Raw genomic sequence first — 21,989 nt, 5'->3', positions numbered from 1 at the left:
AAAGCTTCATAATAATTATTATTAAATTTATATATATATATATTTAAGAGTAAATATATAGATATTCGTACAAATGATAAAATATATGGACCCGTTGTCGAACCACTGCGTAGATCGTAATATAAAAATGAATGTAGAAAAAATAAAAAAAAAAATGAGAAAAAAAAACAAAATAAAATTAAAAACATGCTTTTATCGTTGGATTATCGTGCAAATTTGTACAAAGAGATAGATGAGTATAATAATACTGGTATAATAATGCTCCATTACGTACGCATTTAATAACACGAGCATAAGAGGAAACTATGCTTTTAACCGGACGCCTACCGATCGAGTCTATATATTATATACACATATACACACACACATATATATATACATATATATTCAGATGTATGTACGTATGTATTTGTATGTATTTAAATTTGTACGTATTGTTGCATGCACGCGTATATCATGTATTTGTACGTATTCTTGTATGTATATATATGTATGTGTATGTTGAGCGTATCCGTATGTATGTATATATGTATGTGTCATTTGTGAATATTATTACCAAGCTTGTCTCTCCTATTTCTTGTCTAAAACATGACACAGTGCATAAATACATCTTGCATGTGTGCCCCGTTTATATATGTGCATGTATTTATTTATTTATGCATATATGTATCAATGTATGTATGGTATATATAATTTGTATCTTCCGCTGAAAGCATTAATATAAATTTTAATTGACGTTGATTTTTCGGCATAACGAGTTCGTGCAGAGGACCGACTATTAAAGGCTTTAGATATACGGAAAATTTATATACAGTGTTTGCTAGATTGAATATCCTTGCCAAAATGAAACCTCGAGTGTACATATGTTCCATGTATTCGTGTGTTACGCGAGTTGGTATGAGAAAGTGCATGAGAATTATCTCACAATTTTATTTAGATATAGAAATTAATTGTTTAAAACAAATATATTATTACGAATTTAATATTGCGTTTTACGAGAAGGGAAAAAAAAAAAGAAAATAACAAAACAAATAGGAATACGCGTGGCACGTGGATCATTTTTTGTAATTTTTTGAAAATACGAATGAATCCTCTACTACGTTTGATAAAAAGAAAGAATAAATTGAAATTCAAAATTAACTCGTTTTACGTGTTATTTTCGGTTTATAATTTAGATTTGTTCGTGTGAGAGAAAACAAAAAAAACTGAAATAAAATTGAATAAACTTTATTATATTTTTCGATGTTTTAAAAATACGAGAAACTATAATTCTCGTTTGATAAGAAATATAAATTTAAGCTTGATGTGCTTTATATTATGTCATTTCAAATTAGCCCATGTGAAAATAAAAATAGAAAAGAATATAATTAGAAAAAAAAAAAAGAAACATAAATGTATACATTAAGATATTTTTACTTTTCTAAAAATACGAAAACAAATTCTTGCTTGATAAAAAGTATAACATGTAAATAAATTATATCTCTTAGATTTGAACGTCAGATTTGTTCGTGCGTGAACAAAATAAAATATACATATATGCAAATGGAACGCATAGAGATGCACATAAATATTTTTGTTAATTTTCTATTAAACGGAAATGAATTACTCGTAAAGTAAAAATAATCTTACTTTAAAAAACATTTTAATCTTAATTAAATCGTACATGCGAGATAATAATAGAAAAAATATGTATAGCTTTTTATCAAAAATAAACCCGAATTATCTCTCCTCTAGAAAAAAAAAAAAAAAAAAAAAAAAAAAAAAAAAAATAAGTATATAAAAAAAATCTCTGTCTCGTGATATATAAAAATAAATATAATATAAATATATGTAATATATCGTGTGTTTAAGTTGATATTTCCGATTCGTAGAAACATACGTTTCTCGTCTAAAAATATATATCTACAAACGTGCATAAATATTATTTTTCGATCTTTTTCTTTTTTTTTTTTTTTCAAAATTACAAATACAAATAAATCTATATTCGATGACAAATATCAATTTGAAATACATACACTCACTTTTATACCACTTTGGCTAAAAGCTCAATGTTTTGCATGCTAGCAGAAAAATAAAAAACAAAATAAAAAAAACAAAGAGAGAAATAAAGAGAGAGAGAGAGAGAGAGAGAGAAAGAAACACACACATATATACACATATACACGTACGATTCATGCCAAAATTAAATCAGGAATACACATACTCTATCTGACTGCTAAATAAATTATTTAAATACAAGTAGAAATTAAAGAATTATATATCACTTGTGTTAAAATAAAAAAAAAAAAAATATAGAAAAATAAAAGTACGTTAATTGGTTGACATTTTTTCTTTCTTTCTTTCTTTCTTTTTTTCTCTCTCTCTCTTTCTCTCTTTCACTATTTTTGCAAAACTTTAAAATAAATCGTGCACACGTATGAACTTAAAAAAACGTTTTCTCACTTACTTACGATCTTTGTTTGTTGAAAACAAATGAAAAATAAAATAAAAGGAAAAAAAAACAAATTTCGCGTGAAACGATTATTTCAGACTATACATCGACGTCATAACGATAACTATGACAACGAGAAAAAAACGATCGATGGTTGGTTGTGTCCGGTGTCGTTAAAGAAAAATACTAATATGAATTTATTTTGTTTAAAAAAAATGTTAAACACTTTAATACTAATTGATTCCAATCAAAAAAAATCAAATTTGATGAAAATTCTAATACTCGATTGAAATTTATATTAGGAAATCAATCAAAATTACTTTCAATAAATATAAATTATAGAAATTATTTCGAGATGCAAAGTTGCCTTGATCAAATTATTAAAAAAAAACCATAAAAATAAATGAGATAAAATATTCCTCAGATATTGAATCTTTCGATCGGGAATTTTCTTGCGTTTTTTTTCTTCTTCTTCTTTCTTCTTATTATTGTTGCATTATCATCCACAGTTTAGTAATTTCTCTTTCATATGTTTGTTTGCTTCTGTATTGGTCCATCGTACACGTTACGTGATTTTTAATAATACCACACGTGGTTTTTATTTTGCGAATGAATAAAATAAGGAACATTCGTTACGATCGTATTAATAAACGATTTTGTTGTTGTTGTTGTTTTTGGTTTGTCTGTTCTTTCATTTATTTTTTGTATTTTATTATATTTTTTTCTTTCTCTCTCTCCCCCCCCCACGAATGAGATTCATTCTCCAACAATTATTCTCTCTTTTTTTTTTTATATATATATATACAATGAACAAATAATACGTGGGAGAAAACGTTTGACTAGATTATCGATCCGTTTTCAACTTTAAACTTTTCTTTTTCCCTTTTTTTTTTTTTTTCGTAATTTTTTTTCTCTTCCTAATTCCTCCAACCCCCCCCCCACCCCACCCCACGCCCCGTCAAATACGTCGACGAATTTTTCGTCGAATTGACATATTTCACATTAACAATCCTTTTATTTTGTCTGTTCACTTTTACAGTCGTCAAACACAATTCCCGTTGTTGAATTTTTTCGTTCGTTCGTTCCGACAGTCCGATTAAAAACGAGCCTTTACTACTTAATTATAAATAATTAATTTTTTTCGGAGTATATATTTCACAGTATCATTCTCTTATTGTATAATTTCATTACTTATTCCAAAAGTATTTTCGTATGCGATAAAATACACGATTCGTGTTCTTCATAAATAATCTTTTATAAATCATTAATAATAATAATAATAATAATAATTAATCCTTGATAATACATTCGATCGAAATCAATTAACGCGAATATTTGATTTCTTTTTTTTGTTAACTTTGCAATCCATTCATTTTTACGGTAAACATCCGGAATTTTGGCTTATTCATTTCATTAATTAATATACCTTGGATTTTGAGCGGTTTTTAAAATTATTACTCGCGTAATTTTTTGCTTTCTCGTTGATTTTGTTTCCCACGGCTCGTTCCCATCCCTTGTTGGTTCCGCGTTACGATCGATCGTAGAAAAAAAAAAAAGGAAAAAGAAAGAAAAAAAATACCAAACTCCTTCTCCTTCCCCCTCCTCCTCCTCCTCATCCTCCTCCTCCCCGAGTCAATTTATTATTTTCTATCCATTTCTTTAGTTCCTTCATAATTCAATGATATCAGGCGCGCGAAATTGTACTTTGCTGCTATATTTCACTTCTTGTACGACCTCATTACCTCGCTCGTTTGAATTCCCTTCTTCATCGTCATCGTCGTTGTCATCATCATCATCATCATCAAGAACAACAACTCCTTGAACTATCTTCAATCTTTTCTTTTCGTTAAAATCTCGATCTTTGTATCTCTTACCCACCATTAACTTGTCACGAGTGTTTCTCGATCTAACCGAACGCCGTGGTTATTTGTATCTGAAAAAGTAATCAAATAAAAATAATCGATCATTAATTTGGAAACAAAAAGTACACATTTGAAGAAATTTGTCCAACACACTAAACAAAGAAAAAAAATAAAACAAAAAAACCTTCCAACAAATTTACGAAAATATTCTCATTTTCATTGCGTATACATTTTTGTATATTTTTTATTTGATAATAAATAACATTTTTGTTTTTGTCTTTTTATTTTACAAAGTTTTAATGCGCCATCGTATAACACCATTTTCGTTACACATTGTTCAAATTTCATTTGAAAAATGTAATATGATATTATTCTCATTAAAAACAATAAAGAGGCGAACAATGAGTTACGTTGATATCATATATATATATATTATAATCTAATACAGGGATTTTCAATGGAACATAATTAATTTCCATCGTAAGATAATCGACGTAAAACTTCTTATGATGTATGAAGAATTTAATTAATAAACAAGAGATATACATTAATTATGCGATAAATTGAAATTTGTCTTTGCGAATAATTTTTCTTTCAAAAACTTTCAAAATTGATGAACACATTTTTATTATACTCTAAAAAAGAAAAATTATATATATATATAATAATAATAATAATAATAATAATTTAATAAATTTTATTAAATACGACGAGAGTTAGTCAAATTGTGAAATAAAAATGATTAATAAATCTCAATTTGTCATGTTGGATTTTCGACGTAAACATGCAAGATTAATGAACAGTTTTTGAAGAAGAAGAAGAAGAAGAAGAAGAAGAAGAAGATGTATACACAAGAAACTATATTACCTAATATAAAGAAAGATAAGTAAAAATGTGAAGAAGATGATGAAGAAAAAGGCAAAAAAAAAAAAAAAAAAAAAAAGAAAAGATAGTGAATTTATTTCTCCCCGATAGGAAGGAAATAAAAATGTAGCTTAAAACGAGCGCGCTCCAACGAAAAGAAACAAAATGACAGTATAGTCAGTCGGTGGTGGTTGGAAGGGGGTTGGGTTTAACGTAAAACTCTGCTCCCTATTTCGTGCATTTATTTTTACGTGTTGGTAGTTGGCCTCCTTTTTCTTTTTTCACTAACATCATTGGCACGGAGATAGCACGTTGCATACCGAAGTCAAATAAAATACAAATAAAATACAAATAAAATAACATTTGTAAACACGAGAAAAAGCTCGATAAGTGAGATAGAAAAGAAAATAAAAGAAAAGGGGAAAAAACTATTCCGATTGCAAGATGAAAAAATCCAAATAAAGGGTAATCTTTGCGAAAAAGGAATTTATAAAAAAAAAAAACAAAAATAGAAAAAATTCTACCAGATCAATTTTGGTTTATCCATCTGACGTTTTTGCCAATTTTCTTTTCGCAGGATTTATCACCATTACCACCCCTACCCCTCTCCCTCCGTTCAGTAAAACCCTTTCTTTCACCCTATCATTTTACTTTTTTCCATTCTCTTGCGTTCTCTTTTTATCTTACTTTCTTCGATCGTGCGCTTACCCTCGAAACATTATCGAGCGTTCGCAATAACGCAAGGGAAAAACGTCAGAAGAGGAAACGAGAGCATGAGCTAGCTAGCTAACAGCTGGTTGGTAAGAAACACATAACCATTTATTTATCTCACACGCTACGAACTCAATAAGAAGTATACAATTATTTTGGAAAGTAGGATAAGGGAATTGATGAAGAAAGGGGTTGCTTAATATAGTATGATACTAATTGGATACGTCATTTAACGATATATCAAACTTCCATTTTTATTTTATTAATGTTTTCAACACATTGACAAACGATGTAACATATCCACTTGGTATAATACTTATTAGTTGGTTTAGTGTTTCCATATATAGGATGTATAACTCCTTAAGGAATTATTTGAATTATTTCTCAAGAGTAATTAAGAAATTATTTTTATACAGTGTATATTATATACTAATATTAATCTTCTAATTATTATTGAAAATAAATTTGATTAATATCGAATAATTATAAGTAGAGTAATAAAGTAAGAATGATCGATAAATTTAATTTTAATCATAAATCTACAAAGAACACACTGCTAACGAACGTACGATTCATTTTTCGATAGAGAAAAAATATCGATAGAAAATTCCTTGTTGATTTTGATCTTTCCTTCGATCAGGTAAGAGTAGAAAAAAAAAAAAAGAAAAAAAAAAAGGAAAAGAAAAGCTAAACTCATGTTTGACAAATGGCAGATAATCTTTCACGATTCTATTCTGTTCTACTGTCAATACACGTTACCTATACATAATGAAAAGTAAGAAAAGTGTATCGTTGAATCGGTTAAGGGTCGTGAAGGGGTCTTGCAATGGGATGATTCCATATAATGCATTTAAGCATTATTATTATCAACGAGATCCTCGAGACTTTAGTTTACTCTAACCCGAACACGATGCGTTTTCTTTACTTTTCCTTTTCTTTTCTTTTCTTTTCTATTCCATTCTATCTTATTTTTACTAAACAATAAGAGTTGAATCGATCAATCGATCGACGTATCGTTCTTTTCAAAGGTTCTACGCAATAACATCGAATGATTTTTCGCATTGATTCGTTCGTTCGTTCGTCAAATTCGTTATTACAAGTGATGAAATTCGTTTTGATCGGATATTTAATTGAAACCTTTTCCTTTTCATCCCCCTACCCTTTCCTGTTACACGTACGAAACTAGTCCTTACCGATTCGTGAACACAATTCTACTCCATTATTTCCATCAACGGCAAACATTATAGTTGCAACGTAGTGTGTTCTATGAACACTATAACAGATGCAGATCTTTAGATAAGCTAAGGGAACTATAAACGATAAGGTATGATCGTCTCGAGTGCCACTAACATCAATTTATTATATTGAAGCGTCAAATAATCTCAATATGTCAAAGTATAATAATACACATTAATAATATTCTTATCTAAAGGATGCATCATCAATCCATTTAAGTTCCTTGACGAATTAATAAAGTATTAATCCTTTTGAAATATTCACTCCTTAACTTGGAAACTTATTTAAAAAAATTCTATTCTAGATATTATGTGCCATGAAATTTCTCAATCAAGTTTTTAATCTTATTTGAATTTATTGAGAATAAGATTTGACGAGATTGTCTCTCGTTTTGAGAAATCATTACTATCGTTAAAGAAGAAAAAAAAAAAAAAAAGAAATAAAGAAATAACAAACAAAATATCTTTTCAAGACAAACGTTTGTGGTTATGAATCTACGAGATGCATCAAATTATTTATACAATTGTACACTTTAAATATGCATAAGTATAAATGATATATAAATGTATATAGGAGTGAAGAATGTCAATTAAACTTGTCTGACGATCGATGCGCGAATGCATAAAATGTATAAGGAAAAAGCATAAAAGCGAACGAAGTTCTGATATCGATTAGGTCGAGACAAGCTTTAAGTCCGATCAATTTCCACTTTCAACGGCTTACTTCTTAAAAAAAAAAAAAAAAGATAAAGAAAAAAGAAAGAAAAGGGTTGGAAAGCAAGAAGTACCTATATTTTATCGATTTATGCAACATCTAATATTGTATCTTAATTCGAACCCTTTTTTTATTATTCATTTAGTCAAAAATCAATAAATTATATCTATATGTTTTTTTTATGATTCCTAAAATAATTTTTAATTAATTGTTCACATAATTATTCGTTTGATATTATTCTAATTTCTAAACTTAAGTATTGAAAATGATGTTTCGTTTAAAAAAAACCCACAATGAATCGTATCAAGAGTGAACGAGTTTATTTTATTGTAAAATAATCAATAAACTATCTAATATCGAATCAGAATAATAATAATAATAATAATATTACTATTACGTGGACTTACCTTTCTGGCCAAGGACAGGCGAAAATTCTGCAAAATGCTAGGCCGAGAGAAAGTAAAAAGCTCACTGCTATAACTACATAAACGACGCAAAGGTGGACCAATGAGAATATGTAAAGGGTTCTGTGGCACCATCTGTCAGGATCGTAAAGCAAGGGTGTATATTCTGGCCATTCGATGCTCAGTATCCAATAATTACCTGGAAAACAATAATCCTAACACGTGATGCATGGAAAAACCAATAAACGATGACGATATGATTTTTTGTTTCTTTTTTCTATTTTTTTTTTTTCAAACAATTCAAATGATAAATGAAATAAATCGAGAGAACAAAACGGATCAATCATTTTGCGAATTCACGATGACGACTAATGGTATGTGTGTGAACACAATAAAAAATGTATAAAATATTAGAAAATATCAATTCTGTTTTCAAACACACGTTATGATCATAAATTTAATCGACTCGACTTTCTTTTTTTTTTGGATTCTTTTTCAAATGAATCGTTAATTCTTCCGTTAAAATTATCGTTCTATTAAAGTTTTTCTGTCTTTGAATTAGTTTACCTAAAACAAACCAACCGACGAGGAAGCACGAAAGGGTTATTGAAGCCAACTTCATTGGTGAAACATAAGATCTGGTATTAGGAACTGTAAGAGCTTCCGGTCTTCTAGAACGTATTTGAGAGTAAAGTGACCAAAACATTCTAACGGTTCCCAAAGTACCACCGACCACCATATAAACAGGAATGTGTGGTTCTCTTGGGCAGTCCTTGATGAACTGCAAACCTAAATTGTAAATAAACTTAACCAATACATTTTTACGACATTAATATTATTTTATTATTAACAAACTTTTTTAAAACTTTCAACGTTTGAAAATAAAAAAGCACACAGGTGTGGCATTATTGAAAAAAAAACAAATATTATTTCTTATTAATTACAACGCGTGTTACATTATCGTTGTTTAAAAATTTTGATTTGAATAATTGTCATCTCGTGGAATATATTATACAAATTCTTGTTTAATGTACTCGTTCATCAGTATTATAAGAGATAGGAAAAAAAAGAAAAAAGAAAAAAAGAAAGTAGAAAATATTGGAACGAAATAGTTACATATTTGGGATAACGATAAGGGTTTATCTATTGAAACGTGATTGCAGTTGAGTCATGCATATTCAAACAACTGTTCGCACACGTTATATTATAGTCTATCGATTTTAGGAAATACTGAAATTTCGTATTAATTCTATTGTAAGGTAAAACATCATCTTGGTATTAAATAAGATCAAGAATTTGCGTGCCCGTGCACTTAGTCATGAGATATACGATTAAGAAACTTCACAAATATATAAGGTTCATTCGTAGGTTTCGTATCTTTGGTTGTTTGTAGGCGTGTCACGAGATATCGGATCGCGTGCTTTAAAGCCCCAAGAGAACCAATTAACTTTGCAATGATGCCGGATGTCCTCTATAATTTAATCCTTCGATCCCTATGCTCCCGGAAGATTTCCCGAGTGTCGACTAAAGTCGGATAAACTACCGACGAAAGTTCTTTTTTTTTTTTTTTTTTTTTTTTTTTTTTAAAGTATTTTTACTAGTGGTCGTCGTAATGCAAAAGAAGAAGAAGAAGAAGAAAAAAGAAAAAGCTCTTAAACGTCGGGGGAGTATTATTATAATCGAACGTGACGTTGAATATAATTTAATTGTTTTTTCTTTTTTTTTTTTTTTGTGTGTGTCCTCTCTTCATTTGATTTAATCAAGACACAAGTTTTTCTACTTTACGTAAAATGACTATTGACAGGATCGAGTTTCTTTCAGATTATTTTTCTTTCTTTCTTTTTTTTCTTTTTCCTTCTACTCTTTTCTCCACGATAGAGAAAATATTCACTGCACCATCTCTCTCTCTCTCTCTTTTTTTCGAACGAACGAACGAATCGATGGAGAGATATTTTGCTTTCATGCATACAAAAGGACTCTGCCATTCAATACGAAGGATCACGAAAGCTGTCGCTTAACACGCAAAACGTCGTCGATTTAATGATTAAAGTATTGAACGACGATTGGATGATTTTTAAATAGACTTTTTTTTTTTTCCCCTATGATAGTCTAAATGTCGATGCACGAACGATTACTTTAAACAAGAATTTGATTTAATAAAAAAAACATTGTGGACTAATTTCCAATGGTATCATATTAAAAATTATTTCCAATTATCAATGTCAATCAAACTTAAATCATTATATTCTACAAATGAAACAAAATTTAAAAACAATTGTTACTTCTTTATAGGAACGATCAAAATTCCGATTAATTCGCGTAAACATTATTTGAATGAAAACAAATAAACTAGAAGAATAAGGCAAGGAAGTTGTTTAAATCAAACTGTAAAGCAAGCATTGGTGATACGTACTGACATATAAAGTTAAACTGACTATAGAAAATTTTTAAAGTCGGATAGTATTATATCTCTTAAAATAAATTTAACAATATATATTCCTAACGATAAAAATCCTTCACTTTTTCTTCTACTTATTTTTTTTCTTTATTTTGTTTGAAATATTGCATAAATCTCCTATGAAAAAGAACGTTTATCGAGGAAAACATTTCTGTTTTGTTGAAAGAGAAGGGGTGTTAAGAAAAAAAAAAAAAAGATTGCAAATAACAATAGATTAAAACTTACCTAGAATGAACATGAGAATAGGCATCGTAGAAAGTATTGCAAGACAAATGGTTACTATCATTGTCTTGCTAATGACCCTTAAAGCACGAAGAACAAAGTCGCACGTGCCGTTGGCCTCGAGATGGGCGTCCTTCAGTTGGAAGACCACGGAACCATAAGTCGCCACTCCGAGGTTTGTGGTCTCCGAAGTACCCTTCGCAGGAATTTTGATAATTCCGGCACACAATCGACGTGACTCGTCACCTGAAAACTACAATTAACATCCCATATTTTTCATCGATATTTTCATTAACAAGGAATCCGATAAAACTGAACAAAAATTTAGGATTTGTCTTTATCCAAATCAAAAACGGAAAACTTTCATTTAAATATTCATTATAATCTAATCATAGTCTAATAATCATAAAACCAATACTCAAGCATTGTCTTTTATTCGATTAGAGAATGAATTATTAATTTATATTTTATAATTAAAAAAAAAAAAAAAACAATTCTTTCATCGACAAGAGACTTTTGCTTAATTTTCATCAATCGTATGAAAGGCCGAAGAAATTCTTATTAAACGTTTTTTTTTCTTGGTATTTTCCGCCAACGTTCGAGGAATGACATAAAAATAGAAAAGATGGAATAAAAAAAAAAAGAAAAAGGATAGACGAATTGAAAAAGGATGTAGGAGAGAAAAGCAGTATAAAACAAAGCTCTCTGAGCGCAACCAACCGACCGAGAGTCTTTTTCCCAGGCGAGAAAATGCATTTGGTAAACAGCGTTACCATCTAGCGCTTGTCGTCTAACGAAATTCTTGCCAAGGCATACACAACACAAAGAACTAAACCTGTTTACTACAGCTCGCACATAACGCGCGTTTCTGAATCTAACAGAAAATATGTTGCGAAAAAAATATGATGCACTATCCAACATTCCCATCTCTTTATTTCCATCCTGTTTTCTTTTTTTTTTTTTTTTTTTTCCCCTAAAGCTTAACTTTCGAATTAAAATTATCTCATATTTTTATTTGTCCTCGCTAAAATTACAACACACAATATTTATGAATAATTCATATACGTTAATCTGTGTGCATGTCGCATACGCGATGACACAATCGATTTTTTTTTTTCTTTTCTCTCCCCCTCCACCACAAAAATTTATACAATATTTTGTATATATTATTTTAATATTGTAATATAAATAATAATTATTTTTTTTTTTTTAATGTTAATGAAATATATTTGTAAAAATTAATTCAACGTTTAGTAGTCGATTCGTTAAGATTCTATTTTCCGAATGAGTTTTTCAACTAATTAGAGATATCGTAGTGGAAGATTAGAAATTGATTGGGAACATTTCTGTACGTTCCCAGTAGAAAGGTAAATAATTACATACCTGAGAAACGGAACTACTAGCTCGCCTGGATTCCGTCCAAGAACTTCCACCGTACGCAAGATTAATTTGAGCACCGTTCCCAGTTGATCTTACGCTACTACAATTTGTATCCTTTTGACGATAGGGCGAAGAACTGCGGCTTCTAACAGTACCTGTGACAATCAAATTCATTCGAGACTTGAACTTTAGACATTTATAATTATTAAACATTAAATCAAACATATCTTCACTAAAAATGAATTCTCAAATATTACATTTTTTTTTTTTTTAAATAATTCTAACAAATTGTTCAAAATCTTAGCACGGTTAAGAAACGGTCAGTGCATGTTGAAAGAACATTCAAATAGAATTCTAATTGCACGACTCGTCATTATTCATTTTGTGATATAAAAAAACTAATAAAGTGCTGGACTCGTTATTGAAACGCAAAGGGGTTAAAAAGAGTTATGATTTTGTTTTGATTATCGAATGCACAGAACAATAAGAAATTAGTTATTTTTTGTTAAACAACGACAAAATAGTTAATTCTATCCAACAAACAATTATTTTACTAATTACTCTAACAAGGAGACCTTATAGATGTATCCTCACGAATTATTCGACGAAGGTAGCCATTCGTAAGGTTTCCTTGTAAGTAAGTATATAAGATAACTAATTCACCTTGATCAGCGGAAGCTCTTCTAGGATCCTGCAACATTAAATTGCTTTTGGTAGTTCTTCTATCGAGTCCACCACCAAGACTACCCCTAGGACTTCTATCAATACCCTCAGGAGCAATACTACCCCTGGGACTTCTGTTTTCCTCGTCGTTGCCGATTACGATATTTCTTGAGAAATGCCTTTCCAAATCGTTAACAACGATACTACCACGAGGAGATCTATTGGTTTGTTCGTGTGTTACTATAGATCCTCGTGGACTCCGATTACTCTCGGGACAAATAGATCCTCTAGGTGAACGATTTGAATCCGGTGCTATGGAACCCCTTGGAGACCTATTAGGATCAGGTGCTATCGAACCACGCGGACTCTGATTCGCGCATTCGGAGCTTAACGAACCACGCGGACTTCTATCGATTTCTAAAGGTGTCGTGGAACCACCTCCTCTTCCAGTTCTAACCATTTCTGGACAAATCGAGCCACGTGGGCTACGGTCAAATTCTAAATTGGCAACGCTTCCTCTTGGACTTCTGTTTGTATCAGGTACCAAGGAATGTCTCGGACTACGATTTAAATGACCAGTCCCAGTCCCATTTTCTGCCATCAATGATGTCCTCGAACTACCCAATGGTACCAGACTATTACGCGGACTGCGATTATAGGCCACGTCGGGTACCAACGAGTGTCTTGGACTATGTGGTGTATCTGGAGTCAAACTATTCCTCGCCGATCTAGTTATTTCTGGTACTAAACTGTTACGCGGACTTCGGCCAACATCCGGTATCAATGAACCACGAGGACTTCTGCAATAATCCTCCGGTATCAAAGAATTACGCGGACTTCGTCCTATATCTGTTGGTGTTAAATTATTACGAGATCCACCGTAATCCAAATCTGGTAAAATCCGTCGGCCACTTCCCTAAAAATTGTACAAAAGAAATATAATATAATCTTAAGATTGTGTTCTAATATTTTTTCTCATATTATATTTCAATAAAATTATTTCCTATTTTTATTTAAAGGATCTATCCCGAGTTAAATTTATTTTATTTGTATGTTACTTCAATTATATTTGTCGTTAATAAGAAAAAAAAATCTTTTCTTTTATTTTATTTTCTTTTTTATGTTTTACGATAATATGAACTTCGTTCGTGTTATTGAACGAAACGGGAATGTTCTGTTGGCAATGTTATTGTACCGTGAGAAAACCCTCAAGAATAAAAGTTTTTCTTAGAACAAGCTGTGTAGGGTAGTATATTTCGAAAGAAACTTCGAAAATAGGGGAAAACAATTTTTCTTTGGAAATCAGGTCTCGGAAGGCATGCATGCACGTCTTATAAAAGTGAAATATAAGTATAAAAGGGGGTGGGTGAGTAATATAACACAACCTCTTCTGGTAAATCATTTTGAACGTCGAGGGCTATATTTGGTACGACGCTTCCTCTTGGTGATTTCTGCCTTTCCATAGTTCCGCAGGGACTGATTTGAGTCAAAAGATCTGGCTTTTCGGTAGCTACGCTTGCACGTCGTCCTCTGTTAGGAATTGTTGTTGATGCACCAGCAGGATGACTCGAATTTGCTATGCTTCGTGACGCCCTACGGCGTCGCGACGACGCGCTTCGGTGTAACATCACGTACACATTGTCTCAATTCTAAAACTTTAACAATAATTTTGTTTGTTTGTTCATTTTTTTTTTTCACCCACATCAAAATTCATCCACTCGTATCGAGATTATTTTTATTACATTTACATTATTATATATTGTATTTTTTAAATATCTTGCAAGATGTTTCTTTTTTTTTTTTTTTGATCAATATTAATTCAATTGATATAACAATGTTGATATGTTATATCTATGAATTAGAAGTTTGTTGTTAATTAATTAAATTTTTTTAATCAAATTACAAAAGTCGTTCTACTATATTCATTTAAAACAATTTTTAGTTTTATATATATATTCCTTACAAATAAAAGTTTACATACAAAAAGAAAAAAAGAAAAAAGAACCTTAGAAAACTTTCAACACTTATAAAGTACTTAAAATTTGTTTTATTCGCTCAATAAACTTCTTTAATTATACCACAAGCAAACCACTTCAATCTTACAATCGTAATACAGCTTCTTCTAACTTACTAATTATGACAAGAAAAGAAATAAACTTTTTTCCCTGATATATTAACCGTAATAATAATGACGTCCACGAAAAATAATTAATTCAATATCCTCGAAGTAAAATAATGTAACGTTATACATTATCCCCTTAGAAAAAAAAGAAAGGGAGTTAAAAAAATAACATGAAAAATTTAAAACAAATAGAATAGAAAATTGATAGAACACAATATTTTAAATCCGAATAATATTAAATCATAAAAAGAAATATACATATATATATATATATGAAAAATATTTTAGAGATTAAACAAAATACGAACAATAAATTTTGTTACCCCAACAAACCAATATTAAATTTTATATTATTACAAAATGGATAAGGTTCCTATTCTAATCTCATTATAATGATAACATTCAAACTATTTAGGGTTGATATGATTGGTGGTAGGTGGTAGGAATATTGGAATGGGAATAGGAATGGGGATTGAGAATGGGACTTTACATGTGGGAGCAGGGATAACGATATCCTTGTACAAAGCATTCTTGTATGACATATTGCTGGGTTTAGGAGATAAGCCCTTGGTAACATATCTCTCTCACGTTGTAAACCCTTCTCTACATGTAACTTCAAGAGATATACTACGCACTCTGTGTTTTGACATTCGCTTTCCAACACTTTTTCCATGGGACTTATTATTCTATAGTGTCGACGCACCATTGCACGTAGAAATAATCTTATAGTAACCTGGAAGGTTAGAAATGAGACAACCGTCATAAGTCTCGTACCTTCATCTTACAATTTATTGCTTCAACCTGCTAACCAATTTTTATTCAACCTTTTTTAATATATATATATATATATCTTTTTTTTTATTTTTTTTTATTTGACGTTTATCATTTTTACGTATCAATCACAGAAATTTTATTTTGTATTTTTGTAAAAAAAGAAAAGAAAAAAGAAAAGGAATGAAAATTATAACATTATTTTGCACTATTTACTCTAATACCCAGTACGATTATTTAAAATAATACCCAATTGAACCGTAACGTAAATATCGAATTCATTTGTTATATTTCATTTTGTACGATCATTAAAATTATCGTTTGTAAATGAAATCCTTCGCGTTTAAATAAATAAATAAATTAAAGACAACGGTGGTGTGTGTGTGTAAATCGTAGAAAGTTTTTTATTTTTATTACGATTCGATTCGTTCGCGAATAAAAAAAATGTGTGCGAGAGAACGAGGGAGAGACGAGAAGAAAATATTGATAAAAAAAAAAAAAAAATAGGTTGGAGATTATTTATTTGATATTATTATTTTTTTTGTTTTTTTTTTTATATGGGAACATTTAAACCAACCACCACCACGATTTTCCTCACATATCGTTGGATTTCAATCGAACCGTCGTAAAACAATATGATTAAAAGTAAAATGTGGTGGTGGTTGCATCGGGGATGAACACATTGACTGTCTCTCACCGACCAAACAAAAACTCCGGTGGGCGTTTATCGAACGACCAAAATATTCTCTGCGGTTTTACGGACAAAGATTCCATTAACCCGAGTACGGATCAATGACCGGATTTTTCTACCTTTCTTTTCATAACATTTTCTATCATCTTTTTATTACTTTCTTTCTTTCTTTCTTTAAACATTCCCATTTTTATCATCCTTTTCGTATGAATTACTGAAATCCATTTGTTTCTAAACCACCTACTTTACCCTACAACCCTCTACAGTTATACGAGCTTTCTAACTTAAAAAAAAAAAAAAACAAGACAAAAAGGGAAAGAATATATATATATATAAAAAAGGAAGGTAATAAAATAGGTGAAGTCAAAGAAAAGAAGAAACGGGGGAAGAAAAAAGGAAACAGGAGCGAGTTTAATGAGGAAAAATAATAGAAAAAGCGAAAAAAAAAAAAGCAACAAACCAATTTGAAGGAAATTCTTTATTTAAAACCCCCCTTGTATATTATTGTTTCTCTTTAAAATTCAATCACCCTCTGTGAAATTGTCATGGCCGAAATGAAAGCTTTTTTTATTTTTCTAATTATGTTTTTTGAAAGTTACTTTTTTTGTTTTTGTTTTTTTTTTATAAATATATTAAATTAATCGGAAGAAATATTACTTTGGATAACTCGTTGAGATTTAAATATTCAGTTACGTAGGAGGCACGCGTAAGAAATTAAATTTTTTTCTTTAATCCACTGTGTACATTTGTTATAAAAATTTCGAAAAATTTAGAACATATTTTCTGTAAAGTAAAGGTTTTTCTTCGTAAAACTTAATAATATCGTAATATTTTATTATTATACGAGTACACACGAGAGATAAAGAATTTTCTTTCGAGTTAAACCGTTCCCGGACAAAATTTTTAATACTTTTAAAAAAAGAACCGTAAAACTTTGCGAGTTGTACAAAAATTGTACAAGTAATTTGAGTTTATAGAAAACAAAAAAAAAAAAAAAAACGAAATGTAGGATACAATGAAATAAAAACATTTTGAAAATTAGAGAAAGTAATATTTGATTGCGTGTGTGTGTGTGTGTGTATAAAACACGAAATTATATTTGTCCACCATGCATGGCACCACCTTAAGTGCAATTGTTTTCATGCAATTTCGTGAGAGCATGAAAATTATCAAAGATATATCAAGCGATAAATCCGATGTCATAGTTAAGTTTTCGTGATGATGATGTACATTGTACCTAACCATATACACATGCGGAACAAATGTTTCACATTCAACCATACTGCAAGATATACATCTCCTAACGTATGATTAATTTCTTAAACGAAAGAAGTCGGTGACCTGCATTTACCTATAAATACGATCTAGCTTTATAAGTGCATAACCTTGCAATCTAGTGGAAGAAGCTGGAAAACCAAAAGCATCTTTATAAACGAGAAGGGTTAAGAAATTGCAAGAACCTTTTAGTATAATTTATCTTTCATATCGTCAACCTTATCACATATTTATTCGACAAAAATAAAAGAAAAAAAAAGATCAAAAATTAATTATCAATATTTTTCATAGTTTCAATATATATATATATATATATATATGTATGTATATATATTTATGCAAATATATATAAGTGAGTGGGTTGAAAAATATTAAATTTAACATAGTCAAAATCATTTTTTGTCTATCAATATCACTTTAATTAACAAAAAAAAAAAAAAAAGGAAAAAGAAATAAAACCTGCTGTGTTTTGATTGAAGCTCAAATTTTTCCAATCCACCCCCTGGTATGCATTCTCTCGTATTAAAATCGTACGCTTCATATTTTTAATTAAAAAAAAATTACGTATTTTTTTTTCTTTTTTTTTTTTTTTTTTTTTTTTTTTCTATTATGATTAATGTATGTAGTTTTGCATTTTCTTTTTCTTTTTTTTAATCTCTCTCAGTGCATCACGAATAATGAAATAAAACAATACGAAGAAATTTTTATCTTAATGCAAATGTAAGATCACTTGCTAAAGGGAATTGTGTGTGTCGGGCAAGAAAAAAAGCTAAAAAAAATAATAACAACGTGTTTTTTTTTCTTTTTTAATTTTGCGTTTCGATAAAAATAAAGCGACGTGTTTCAAAGGTTATCAATTAAAATGATTTTATCTTTTTGCCGAGAAGCAAACAAGGCAAAACGTTAAATTTACCAAAGGATTGCGTGCGTGCTCGGGATTTTTCATTTGTGCACGCAACAATCATCATCGTCACTTATTACATATCGTATAACATTAACTCGATTCGTTTTAACGATACATATCGTTTTTTTTATTTTTATTTTTTCTTCATAAAAAAAAAAAACCGAAAAGGATTAAAGCAAATTAAAAAAAAAAAAAAGAAAAGCAAATAAAATCCAAATAATTCCTCTGTTTCCCCATGTATTTTAAAAATCAAATAATAATCAAAGTAACAATATAACGGTTCGACGTTAGTTTTAATCATACCTCATCGTAATCGATATCATAGTTGAACCTGGTAATACCATTGTTTCTTTTCAAAACAATTTTAAATAGATGCAAAAACACATACATGCAATTAAATAAAATTATTAGTGAATAAGATGCGATTAACGATTATGGTTATTCGATAATTATCACAGTGAATGTTCTTAAAATGGTAAGAACGGTATTAACAACTATCCGTTTAAAACACGAGTATTCTTATGCGAATGCAGAAATTTAATTGTACATTTAAACGCGGACCCAAAGGTACAATTATATTTCTACATACGTATAAGAAGAAGAGTGGGTACCACGCTAATAATAATAATAATAATAATTATTATTATTATTATTATTATACGAAAAATAATTGATTACAAGGAAAATAGTTAAAGATATTTTCTATCTATTTTCCCTCTATCGTATTTTCATTTAACTTCATTCCTGTGTTGTTTATAATACGTTTATTTATAAACTAAATTAACTTTGATTAAAACGAACGATTTAAAAATATGCAACAATCCAATATTCGTTGATTTTCTGCAACAAATGGAAAACCCCTTTTGCTATAATTCAACATTCCGATTTGTGCCATTGTCATGACAAAATATCGATTATTTCTTTCCTAAATAAACGGATATTTTAGATTACTTTTCTTGAATACACAATTCTTAATTAAAAGATTATCGAATACATGAAAACACGAGAAAAAATAAAATAAAACATAACTGTGAAGAGTAAAAAGATACGATCAGTGTTGAAAACACGTAAACGTTTTATTCACGTGACGATAAAATAACTTTAAAACATTATCATAGATAAACATAGAACTTTCTAACGTAGAAACAATCGATGAAGGTGTTTAATATTGCGACGTTAATATACTTGACAATATAATTATTAAAAGAGATACAACACGTAAACAATTCGATCTAATCGCATAATTATTCGATAAAAAGAAAAAAAAAAAACACACAAAAAAAAAATAAATAAATTCAAATAAAACTCGGAATCTCTCACCTCCGAGTAAAAAGATGAACGAAGTTTTGGATTCATGCTGTCTCGGGGGTGAATTATTATATTCGTTCTTTCTTTTTTTCTTTTTCTTTTATCTACCGTGTGTTTACAACGTCACTGGGGCAAACTCTCACTTAAACCTTACGTAGAAATATTTCACTATAAAGAACCGAAATAACGTTCAAGGTCAATATCAATTAGATCGAACGAGATTAAATTCTGATCGAAACAGGGGATGATATTTCGTAACGTGGGAACAATTACGATTTATGTGATTTTTATTTATTTCTTTTATTTTTCTTTCTTTTAGTTTTGTTTGTTTTTTTTTCTTTTTGGTTTCCTACTCTGAATAATCAAATAACTTGGAGAGTTTGTTATTAAAGGAAATAGGCTATTGTTGTTAAAATAATTTCGCGTCACAGAAGTTACCTCGTTCGCGGCTTGAATCCAACTGAACGGTTCGTTCGAAGGAGCGCAAGCATATAACGCGGGGCGTATCACGAAACGTACAGACCCTCCCTCTAGCTCGTTCTCACCCCCGAATCATCTTTATCCATCCTGAGAACATCTACCACATCTACTTCTTACTTTACCTTTCGAGATACTTTCGATTATTCCTCCCCAATATCTCGAAAACATTTTATTCTTACCTATACTCTACCTTACTATCTAACATTTATATATTATTTTATTTTTATTTTTGTGCATTCATTTTTCAATATAAAAAACAAAAATATCACAAATCTTTCTTTTACCCTAATTCTTTTATCGTATTATATTTTTTTATCTAACGATATCTTCTAAGATACTATTTTATTTATTTTTTTTTTTTTTATTTAATAGAAAGGATGTTTCTAAGATTTTATTTTACTTGTACACGAGAGCTCATTCTTATCATATTATGTATATATATATATATATATATATATGTAAAAATATCTTCGATAATACTATCGTATTTTTTGTTTAATTATTTTTTTCTTTTTTTTTTTTTCATATAGAAAGGAATTATTGGAAAATTTATATTATTAAAAAATACGAACGATTAAAATTTGGTATTTTTGGAAATACTTTCGATATATTCAAAGATAATATTTTCTTTTTTTAATAGAAAAGAAATTTCAAACATTTTATTTTATCTACGCATGCTCATACTTATCATATTAGGTTGTCCCATAAGTTCTTTCCACGCCACGCTATGTATAACTTCAAGTCGGTTAGGTTTGTAGACATGCAGGTTTATCTATTGTCCATTTATGGCATCGATTTCAGTCTTCTTACAGCTATTTCAAAGTACATTTCGTTGCTGACAAAGTTTCTGTTCAAATCATTTTCTACGTCGTTTAATACGGATAATCAAAAGAAGCATTTGCGGCATGTTATGTTTCTTTCATATTGCTTTAAATATAATAAATATTTTATATCCAACGATGTGTGTTAAACAATGCTGTTAGGTAATTCGCAAAAAAGATTTCGTTTATTTCAATGGAAAATAAAAATAATTTATAAATATTTCGAATTCAAGATACTTTGAAATAATCGTGAATCTATTAATTGAATTTGATAAATTCAATTAATCAATTATTTTTCGCATTGTTATGAAACGATTAACAGTATCAACCGGTGCCATTATGTTGCCCTAATTTTTTCCCAACAGGATAATCGTTGCACCACTAAACGTGCAGTATCTTTTTAATCGAAATTTCGAAAACTGCATATAATATTGTTCTCTCTTGCACTGCATTGTAATCCTTACTATAATAAAAGATACTAACTCTGATTTTTCATTTCTGATACGATGCAAAAAAAAAAAAGAAAAGTAAACTAATTGATAGATCGAAATACAAAAAAATTCTAAATGACGTACGAAGTATCTGTTGCTAATATGTAAAATGATTTTAAAGTTTGTAATAAGTTTTGATTATCGATAAATGCGATTAACGAAATTTCTGTGCAGACAAGAA

The 21,989-nt window shown here is 29.4% G+C and overlaps 1 protein-coding gene across 2 annotated transcripts; it reads right to left on the bottom strand.

Annotated features, from left to right (window-relative positions):
• Positions 1 to 2,381: 2,381 nt before the first annotated feature.
• On the bottom strand, positions 2,382 to 20,682 carry LOC106791416. 2 transcript variants are annotated; one of them, XM_014757035.1, is made up of 8 exons: positions 20,029 to 20,682; positions 14,331 to 14,600; positions 12,946 to 13,861; positions 12,286 to 12,437; positions 10,906 to 11,155; positions 8,790 to 9,011; positions 8,226 to 8,421; positions 2,382 to 4,364 (listed from the first exon to the last, which is right to left on the bottom strand). In XM_014757035.1, the coding sequence occupies exons 2-8, from the start codon at positions 14,571 to 14,573 to the stop codon at positions 4,355 to 4,357; spliced, it is 1,989 nt and encodes a 662-aa protein (XP_014612521.1). In that variant the 5' UTR covers positions 14,574 to 14,600; positions 20,029 to 20,682; the 3' UTR covers positions 2,382 to 4,354. The 2 variants fall into 2 exon arrangements, with proteins under 2 accessions (XP_014612521.1, XP_014612522.1); XM_014757036.1 differs by having other exon boundaries at positions 14,331 to 14,594.
• Between the last annotated feature and the right edge of the window lie 1,307 nt (positions 20,683 to 21,989).

Source organism: Polistes canadensis, unplaced genomic scaffold (genome assembly GCF_001313835.1).
Source record: "Polistes canadensis isolate GaletaPanama2010 unplaced genomic scaffold, ASM131383v1 scaffold_305, whole genome shotgun sequence".
Classification (NCBI taxonomy): Eukaryota; Metazoa; Arthropoda; class Insecta; order Hymenoptera; family Vespidae; genus Polistes; species Polistes canadensis.
The sequence above is the reverse complement of the archived record's forward strand: the minus strand, read 5'-3'. Positions and strand labels throughout refer to the sequence as shown.

What these genes read in the sequence shown, in the direction of transcription:
- LOC106791416 (XM_014757035.1), bottom strand. Translation starts at nt 14,573, where the DNA reads ATGTTACACCGAAGCGCGTCGTCGCGACGCCGTAGGGCGTCACGAAGC. An exon ending in AAAATGATTTACCAGAAGAG is followed by an intron (nt 13,862 to 14,330) that starts GTTGTGTTATAT and finishes TACAATTTTTAG; the next exon opens with GGAAGTGGCCGACGGATTTT. An exon ending in CGTCGGTTGGTTTGTTTTAG is followed by an intron (nt 8,422 to 8,789) that starts GTAAACTAATTC and finishes ATTGTTTTCCAG; the next exon opens with GTAATTATTGGATACTGAGC.